The 9,870-nt window shown below is 54.2% G+C and overlaps 1 protein-coding gene across 5 annotated transcripts in view; it reads right to left on the bottom strand.

Annotated features, from left to right (window-relative positions):
• Positions 1-7,891: 7,891 nt before the first annotated feature.
• PPIL2 (peptidylprolyl isomerase like 2) overlaps positions 7,892-9,870 on the bottom strand; it is a 74,336-nt gene continuing 72,357 nt past the window's right edge. For all 5 annotated transcript variants that reach the window (XM_052797868.1, XM_052797869.1, XM_052797872.1 and 2 more), the window contains one exon: positions 7,892-9,276. In XM_052797868.1, coding sequence (XP_052653828.1) covers positions 9,183-9,276 — 94 coding nt within the window. In that variant the 3' untranslated portion in view covers positions 7,892-9,182. The remainder of the gene's footprint in view (positions 9,277-9,870) is intronic.

Below are 9,870 nucleotides of genomic sequence, written 5' to 3'. Positions count from 1 at the left end.
GCCAGTGCTGGCACCCAACTGGTTTCTGCCAGACGCCGGCACCAGCTGGGCACCCGTCTGAACCCCCTCGGCTCGAGGAAGGGACGCGGAGGGAGGCAGGAGGGCGACGGGGCCGTTTTGAGGAGGCTGAAGGCACGCAGCTTGTGTAGCCAAGCAAAACAGAGGCTGCGGGGGGGATACAATTGCTGCCTATAAATAGCACCGGGAAGCAAGCATTAGGGAGGGAAAAAAGCTATTCAAGCTAAAGGACAATGTTGGCGCAAAAGCAAATAGATATAATTAGCCATTAATAAATGAAGGCCAAAGATTAGAGAAAGTGTCTAATATCAGAAAAGTGAGAGCTCAGAAGGCTTTCCCGGGGGAAAGGTAGAGGAGACCTCGACCAGTGTTTAAAACAGGCTGTGGCTATTTTTTAAAAGCCATTAAGTTATGAGCTGTCAAATGTGGCCCGCTGTGACTGCAGATGAGCCTTTTTTTCTGTGTAAAAGGGAAGATTTGGCCTCTCCGTGACGTCAGGAACCACAGAGGGGCCTGGGAAGCTGCCCCGTGCATAGCCCCACGGGTACAACCCCGATCCCCAGTGCTTCCTCCGCCCTCGGGCAGATCGATCGATGCCAGCCCTTCCTGGAGCCCTCTGTGCCCGCTCTGCCCTTCACAACCCTGGCAGGGACCAAGCCTGTCTGGAGGGATGCTTTAATCCCCAAAGCTTCCCAGCAATGCTGGGAGGGGTGGAGGCAGGTGCTGGCCCCTCGCCACAGCCATGCCCCAGTCCGGGGACACGGGAGGTTTGGTCTCACCACGGTTAAGGCATCGTGCTGGCAGCGGCAGCTCCTGCCAGCCTGTCCGGCAGCGGCCAGCGAAGGGCTGCTGCAGCGGGCTACATCCTACAGAGCCAGCCCAGGGAACTGCGTGGTCAGCAAGATGTGATGTCCCTGCACCCTCCTCATCTCTGGAAAATATCAAAGCAACCAGCCTGGAGTCATGCGTAGAAGAAAACCCAGCAGAGATGCAACCCCCCGGGCCAGCGACGTGGGAAGAGCCCCAGTGGAGGGAGCAGAGGGGTCTGGGAGAGGTGGTTGGTTTTCCTTCCTTTTTACAAAAGCAAACCTGGATGAACAAGTACATGAGGGACGAGTGACAGCGAGCACCGAGCTCGCTTGCCTCAGCCCCACTGACCTTTAAACGGCGACCAGCGGGAGCAAAGTTGGCACTGGCATTGTAGCAGCCCCGAGACTTTGCAAAACTCTTGTTCACGCCCCGAGCAAGAGATGGACGGACACTCGTCGTGCCCGTATGCACCCTCCTGCGTGTCCTGTGGCAGAGCCGTTGAGGCAGTTGGCACAGCCCTGTCCCGGACGCAGGGACTGGTGCCTGTAGGACATCTGCCTTGTGCCCACATCAGCCCTCCACCCTGGCCCTGGCTCCATAAGCCCTGTCCCTGCACCGTCCCCTTGGGAAAGAGCAGGGTGCAGACCCACAGGGTGTCCCCGTGGGATCTCAAACACCCCTGGCCTTTGTGGCAGAACCAGAGTTGAGCTGTTCAGGGATTGCTGCGAGCAGCCCCTGCAGTGCTGTGCCTGTACAAACCCCAGGACAGCTCTGCTCATCCGTGATAAGAGCAAGAACCCAGCGCAGGCAGGGAGCAGGCACAGGGGCCCCGTTATCTGCTACAGTCATTGCAGGCTGCTGCGATGCCTTTGCTTTGCTACCAGGGGAACTGTGGGATTAATCTTCCCTTGTAGGCTTCACAGAGAGCCCGGTGCCTTTCTGGAAAACACATTTTAGCCAAGAAACCATTACTGGCTTGAGTGCAAATTGTACCGTCTGTGCTGTACAAGCAGGTGGAGTAGATAAAGCCGTGATCTCTCTGGCCTTGAAACCCTTCACTGACTCACGCAGCAGCATTCCGTACTGTCCCTCGCGGGGCTGGCAGCACCTTGGCTGTCAAATGCTATCAGCCCCGCGCAGCCACAGGACCCCATCCTGTCCCATCCCGCGCGGAGCAGCTCCAGCATGTGTCCGCGCTGGGGGGGAGACCGCAGGGCTGCCCCTGCCTTGGGGCTCAACCAGCTCCCGCTGCTGGGACTGGGGTGCAGGCAGCAGCACAGGCAGCAGCGAGCGCCTGTGTGTCTATATGGGTATGGATGGTGGTGACAGAAAGACGGTTCCTCCTCGGTTGCTATTTCCAGCGGATGAAGTCACTGGGCTGCAGCGCCTGAGCTCAGCGGAGGGTGAGTCAGTGCCGGCCTTGCGGAGGTGCCGTGCGCGGCCCCCGCCGTGCCCCATGCTAACGTGGCAGTGCTGCCATGCACAAGGACCGAGCTCAGCGGGGTTCAGGCTTTGCAGCAAAGTGGTGTCAGGCCCCCCAGCCCCACAGCAGCTTCGCTGCAGGATGCCCCCCGGGGTCAGCTTTCCCCCCACGGTCCCACTGCCACCAGCTCCAGGCAGCAGCGAGGAGCTGCTTTTCAGAGCCATCTCAGCATTTGTCCCAAAAGGCCACATGTCCCTTCAGTGGGAACGTCCCTCCCAGCACCACAGGGTGCCCCAGCCCGTGGTCACAATGTGCTTTTTGTTTAAAAATCCCTATGCACACTTTCATACACGCTCTCGGCTGCGAACAGCCGTGTTGTGGCCGTCGGGCCCAACGCAGCACCGCAGCTCACCAGCTACCACTGCTTCCCGACGAAGGCATCCAGCGTGGGACACACACACTGCGGTCGGCCACAAGACTGCATGGCCACGACTGCTGCTCGCTGGGCACCAGCAGCCACGGCTGGAGTCTCCCAAAACCCATCCGGGCTGCCCAAAGGATGTGCGGGAGGTGGGGGCTGTGGGAGCGGGGAAGGGACTGAGCTGCCACAGCAGCTTTCACACCAGCAGGACTGATGACACTGGGAGCCCCTCTCCTCTCCGATCCACCCATCGAGCTCCTTTTGCTTTTTTAGAGGTGTTTTCTGCTGCGGGGTTTAAGGCCCAAGAAGCAAACCCGTTGCTGGCAGCTTGTGCCAGATCGGTGAGCTAAAGCAGTGCACGGGATGAGCGGGTGGCTGCACGGCAGGGCAGAAGGGTGTGATGCCACCCCGTTGTCCCCCCCCCACTCCTGCAGCCTGGTCACAGCCTTGCACTGCAGCGGGGATCCCGGTCCCTGTGGGTGGCAGGAATGGGGGACACCAGGTCTAAGCTGATGGGGTTGGATGTCACTGCCATGGAGGTGGGTGTCCTGGAGCGGAAGGGCTGTGCTCCCCAAGCTCTGAGCACAGCCTCGGCTCCAGTCCCTTCTCTGCAGTCACAGCACAGGGTGGTTAAATCCTCCACCACGGCCGTGATAACAAATATACTTTCCGAAGAAAGAGAGGAAGCGAGAAATCCCCGGCTGCGCTGTGCGGTGTAAACCATTGCCGGCCAGGGCAGGCAGCTGCCCGCCTCCTTCCTGTGCAGTCCGATTTAGTTTGTTTGCCTTTTCCAAAGCAGTGTTGAAACTTGGAGGGGGGTGTTTGGCAATCCCCTCCCTTGCTTATAAAAGCTGCTTCCTGGCGCAAGGTTTCCGGCATGCTGTTCCTTCCAAACACCGCCGGTGAGGGGTGGTGGGGGGATCCCAGAAATATTTGATACTTATAACCCAGCGTCCGAGCGCTAGGTTTATCTGCCAGCTGCTCCTACCAGCTGCAGGGTGGCCGTGGCCGTGGCCATGCCTGTGGCTCCGCCGCCGGCTGAGGGGACCGACACTGCCCATGCCGGGGTCACCTGTGCCCGGTGGGGGGTTGTGAGAGCCCTCTGCCCCCACCGATGCTGTGCCCGCCTGGCTGCGTGTGCAACAGCGTGGAGCCAGCGGCACTGACCCTCCGGCACCCGTCGGCTCCAGTGTGCTCAGCCTCCCCCTTCCTTTGAAGGGCTTGGCCTTGACTTGGCTGCATTTAGCACTTCAGCCCTTCACTGCTTTTGCTTAAGCCCTGGTAGTGGTACGGGCATCTGCCACCCGCGTGCAGGATTTGGGCAGTGGAGACCAGCCCTCGACGTGCCAGCGTAGACAGTGTTAAACCAACACACTGCTGCTTTTGAACCAAAACCCCATACTTCTCTGCAAGCCCATCTACACGCAACCATAAAACCTGCAGCTGCCCTAAACTATTTCTCTCTCTCTAAAGACAACCTTTACCTCACTGTCCTTAAAGCCTCAAGGCCAGTGGCACAAACCGCATCAACTCAGAGCAGATCTCCCAGGCAGCCACACTACACAGCCATGCCGGATGCAGCATTGCTGCTGCATGTGTCCTACGGGACCACGGGCTCTTCCAAAGGGAATCGGGCAGATGAACAGCAGCTTTTGCTGCTGCTTATTTCTGCTATTAATTATGCTTTTCCTGCTAGCTGAGGGACGCAAAGCCTCAGCATGCTCCCTTGGTTTCAACAAGATGGCCTTTGGTGCAGACCCGCGTGCCAGGGCAGCAGGGACGCAGCTGCCCCAGAGCCACTGGCGAGCAGCTCACCCCGGGGGGGACACGCAGCACCTGCAGGAACCCCGCAACGACCTGAGAAGTGGATTTTTGTTTTCTGCTGGAAGTTTTGCAGCCAGTGAGGGGGGTTGACTACTGCCCTTGAACCGAAGCTGCGTTGAAGCTCAGATCGTGGAGACTGGGACAAAGCCAAGGGGACCAAAGGGGCACAAATGCCCCCTCGCCTGGGCAAGGAAGCGAGTGCTCATCCTGGCCTCTCACCCTGAGGTTTCTGGGGCCAAGTCGGGTTGGAAAATGCAGAAACGGAGCTCAGCAGCCCCAGCAGAGGCTGGGGTCAGTAGGTCTGTCTTGGAGCCAACACACAGACACATGCCACCCCATGGCCCACAGGGACAGGCACAGCCCTGTGGCAGGGGCACACAGAAGCACTAAACGTTGAGAAACCTCTGCGAAAAACTGCCAGGAATTGGTCAGGAAGGACCCGGAGAGCAAAATGGATCTCTTCAAGTATTTGGTCCCCCTCTGCAAGGTTCCCAAGGATGCCTGTGCAAGGTGGAGGCAACAGCACGGGTGGCTGCCTGGGGACAGGGACGTGCCACCTCTGTGATGTGCCCTACGGGGTTCCCAAACCTGTGAGGCGAGGAGTGCCCCAGGAGGCAGTCCCGGGTGCTTCTCACCTCCTCTGCTTCAGCTCCTTCACCCCACAGGTATGGCAGCCACCTCAAGGGTCTGGTAGCTACAACTCACATGTCAGGCTCCGTTGAGGAGTCCTGGCACAGCCAGCAGCCCTTCCTGTCCCCATCCCCGTCCTACCCACCATCACAGGCTCCTCCAGGTTGTCTCTGTCCGTTCCTCTCTACCCGTGCTCTGCTCTGCTTCTGGTACCAACGGCATCCCAACAGCAGCCGGTCCAGGGCCCGAACATCTTCCACGTGCCCACCATTCAGGGTCAAGAGAACACGACAGACAAATCCTGGAGCAGTACCTGGTAGAAGTATGTTCCGTGTGGTTTTTAATTCACAGTAAGAAGTAGTAAATTTAGCACAGATGGGAAGTGAGCCAAGCCGTGCTGGACTGAACTCTGCATGCACCTCTCTGCTCCACCCCATTGAGCCCCTCGCCCATACGGCTGAGGGTGGTTTGGGCTCTGGGGAATGGTCATTGCCTGGTCCCTTTCTTGAAAGGAGCTGGAGGGAGAAGCAGGATTTTCTTGGAGACCTTGAAACACAGTTTGACTACTCACAATTCATGGCCCCATGTGAGATGGGTACCTCTATGATCTACCACGTGATGCTGAAGCAGAGCAATTGCTTGTATGAGCTCTCGCTTCCAAGAAGAGTGGGCTGTAGCAATTCCAGTCAGTGGGGAACAGGCAAAATTAAACTGAACAACAATATTTTGGGCTTTTTCTCTTGGTAAATATGGAAACAGAGTTGCAGCTATTTAGCTGGAAAACCATTCATTTAGTGCCGTTTCCCACACAGACAATACAATGGTCCTTGAGGGGCCAGGCTGAATTCATGCCAAAAAAAGCAAAGGTGAAGAACTGAGTCTCCCGCAAGCCCCACGTCTTTGTGCGGCTGTATGGTCACGGCTGCCAGCCCCACCACATGCCACCACCTTCTTGAGGGTGTTTTGTGCTCGTGGTGTTCCCTGCTACAGTGCCAGATCTCAGGAAACGATGAATTTACTGGTCACCCAGTGCCTCTGCCTTTCAGCAAAATGACCCAGGTATGGAGCAATGCAAAGTAAGAGAGTGCTGGTATTATTCTAGCCAAGGCCAGACAAAAACTATTTCAGCCTCTGGTTAAAATCCTACTTTTTCTCTCTAAGCACATTTACTGGAAAAGTGTCAAAGCCAAAGAATGTAAAAATGTGCTTACAAATAGCACAGTGGTTCCCAGGAGTGAGTTTCTGTAGTAAGGCTGCACAATTCCTGCCTATCCCTCCAGACACGGCAGGAGCTGCTTTGGGTATTCCTCTTAACACACCACCCTTGCTGGAGAACCAAGCGATGAAAGGGGCAGAAAAGGTTAGGTTTCAGCAAAGCCTCCTTTCTCCCCTTTCCTGACTCACGTAGTGGAAAGTTTGCCTGTCACCCTGCAGAGAGCCAGGTTTTGTAAAATCAAGGGCTACACCACACTGCCTTGCTCTCTGGGCACCCACCTTGTGCCCCTGTCAATATGGCTCAACATTTTCCCTCATCTTTTAGAGAAGAGCTTGTGTCACGTTGTCCCTGTGGATTCTGCTGATCAGAAGAAAAGCTGAAGTTAAAAAAAAAATTGACCAAGTATGCGAAAGTACAGGTGTGGGAGGGAGCAGAGAGGTGGGAATTCAGAACAAAAATTTGCTGCAGGGTCTGGCTGCCTGAGCACCGATGTGCTTGCTGCCCTGCCTTGCTCTTGGTACAAACCCCAGCCCAGCTGCTGACTCAGCACACAGCCTCGGCCAAACTGCTCGACCTCCGCGCACCACTGCAGCACCCTGGGGATGAGCCAGAGCCAGCATCTCCCAGCTTGGGTCCCACCAACAACAGCAGGGAGCACCGGCAGACCAGCCCAAATTCAGGCTGAGCGGTGAACGGAGGCTGAAGAGCTTCACCCCTGCTTAGAGCAAAACTAAAACGGTTACGCTCAGCCCTTCCTAGAAGCCAGGAAATTGCTCTTTCTTTTGTGTCTGATGTTATGGTGGGAAATTGTAACAAAACGGGCAGCGCAAAGGCAGTGCTTGGAAGGGCAGCAGTCCTGTCTGCACTTTGCACGGGAGTGGTCCTTCATGGGCTGCAGTGAGCTCTGCCAAAAAACAAGTAGAAAGGGAAAGCGTGTAGTTATCTCTGCAGCCTGCTGCCTCGAAAGGAAACTGTCCCTTATATCAATCTGTAACAAGGACTCTTGCTGAAACAGGAGTCCTTGCCACACCTCTGTTGCCTTCCTTGTAATCAAAAGCTCCTTTCTTTCATAATCTCCATTTTAATCAAGTACAAAAAAGCATTTTACTCTCATGGATTTCATTAAACTGCCCATTCCAGCTCAAGCAACACTGAACTTGACGACTCAAAGTGTGCTGAAGTAGAAGTTAGGTAGAAGGGATCAATAACAATTTATCAGGAAAAGGCCAATCCAGGAGAAGCAAAAGGTTTCAATAAGACACAAGAAACTCAGCTTGAGGAAAGTACCATCATATCCCCTGTTCCAGGAATCAAACACATTCTTTCAAACTTACACGCTGCAAAATGCTGCAAAACAAAAACCCCCTATTATTCTTTCAAACTAGTTTGAACTTCCTATGATATAACAAAGATGTAATCATATCCGCAAAGATCCCAGAGTTCCTTATGAGCATCTTAAAAAGTAGGAATGAATCATTTCCTTCTACGACAATCAGCTTTGCAATACCATGATCTTGGAAATGACAGTTGAAGAGTCAAAGGCAAGCACTCAAAAGAAAATAAAATCATTTAATGCAAAACATTTTACCAAAAGTTTTTACAGCAATTTCATATAAATGGAGTCTTCTCTTAAAATGTGAAACCACCAATATAAATGTATTGTTACAAAGCTGATTACAAAACTATCTCCTCAGCCACACAGAGAGGTAGGAAGGGTATTTCTGTCATCTGAAAACACCCAAGATGAACTGAAAAGTAATGTTCAGGATCTAGCCTGCTACATCTAAGTGATGGTAACACACTTACGTTTTTGGATTAAAACTTCACAGGCTGATATATCTCTACCTCATAAGGCCTTTACTAAGCTTCCTAATAATTTGTGGGTATGCAACGGAAATATCCGAGATGCCTGTCAGCTATATTATATGGTTTTCCCTAATGATGGGAGGACTGATGTCAGGGCAGTCTACAGTGTGTGTTCCCCTGCAAAGAGCAGGCTTTAGGGACGGTTAAAAAAAAAAAAAAAAAAAAGTTGTTTCTATTCCCGCTCAGTTGCTCCAGGCTGTCTTTCCGGCACCCAAGGGCAGGTTTGAGCTGGTGTGTCCTGGCCCACCTGACTGCCCAGTGGCTCAGGGAAGGCCAGCCACTGGGAGGAACAAGTGGTGCAGCCACCCCAGCCTCCTTATCTAGATTCGCTGCTTCTCAGGCTGTCAGAGACTTAAACGGGTAGAGAGAGAGAGCTCATTTTGGAGCAGTCAGTCCAGCCAGGAGGCAGGCCCACAATGAGCAAGAGACAGAATTGGTCCTTGTTGAGAACTAGCAAAAGGCAGCTGGAAGGGAAGGGCAGGACAGGCTGGAGCCCTCTCCTCCCCTCCGGAAAGCGCTACAGCAGCACAGGCGCTTCCCCAGCACATTAATTCATTCCTTCATTTGGCAGAGTTGGCTTGTCTGGAAACGATTACCTGTAAAAGGAGCTCTTTCACCAATGTAGCTGTTCACTGAAGTAGCGTCCTGTGAGGCTGGGCTCTGCCTGGTCTGCTGCCAGCCAAGCAGAGAAAGGCTCCAGCTAATCCCCAGCGGAGCTGGGCTGCCTGCTCCCCGCTTAGCAAAACAACAACAAAAAGGCCTTCGAGGAAGATGCAGTGGGGGGAACACAGCTCTCTAGAAAACAAAGCCACATTAACCAGCCTTAACAAAGCAACAGTTTTCTTTCCCAGTGGAAGGGCAGGCTGGTGCCTTCCCTCCCCAGGACAGACTGTCTTTTGGGCTCTTCGGGGACATGTGGGAGGCCGCCTTTTCTTTTTTTGCTGTGCTGCTCCAGTGCTAGGCTCCCCGTGCTGCTACCAGGAGCTGAAGTCCCCAAAGCCTGTGCTCTTTTTCTCTTTCTTCGCAGCTGTGCTGGTTGAGGGCCCGTCATCTTCCACGCTGCGCTTCCTGGAGGCGAAATGAAAACAACTCTCAGGGACTATTTACTGTTCGGTGGGATCAGGGCAGCTGGATGCCTTTCCTCTCCCAGCAACGGCTATATCGGAGCCAGCCCATCCCTTATCAATTAGAGAGGAGTGCAAGCTCCATGCCAGCATGGGGACTGCAAGGGGGGTGGGGATGGGGGCCTTTGGTATACCCAAAAAGAGGGAGAGTGTGTCAGTCTGCGGGGATGGTTTGGGTCAGGCTTTGAACACTTCCAGGAGTGTGTTCAAAACCCAACAAGTTCTCCAGGTCAGAGCTGAAGATTTAACAGCTGTACATTTTTAGCAGTCACGATGACAATGTGAGCCACAAGTTCTCTCCCTGCATCCTCACCTGCATTTGTGGCAGCAAAAGGATTTATGGGGAATTAGGTGTAAAGCGGCTGGGCAAGTTTTTCAGATCCTTTCCTGTTTCCTGAGCACAGCCTGTTGCAGTCGCTGCTGCTGTTCACAGCCTCTCTTGAGCAGAGTTTGCAACCCCATGGAAACACTACTCAGCCAGCTCACGTGCTGTGGTTTTATTGACCGATATCAGTAGCTGATAGGGAGAGCCCTGAAC

This window comes from Harpia harpyja, chromosome 9 (assembly GCF_026419915.1).
Source record: "Harpia harpyja isolate bHarHar1 chromosome 9, bHarHar1 primary haplotype, whole genome shotgun sequence".
NCBI classification, from domain to species: Eukaryota; Metazoa; Chordata; class Aves; order Accipitriformes; family Accipitridae; genus Harpia; species Harpia harpyja.
The sequence above is the reverse complement of the archived record's forward strand: the minus strand, read 5'-3'. Positions and strand labels throughout refer to the sequence as shown.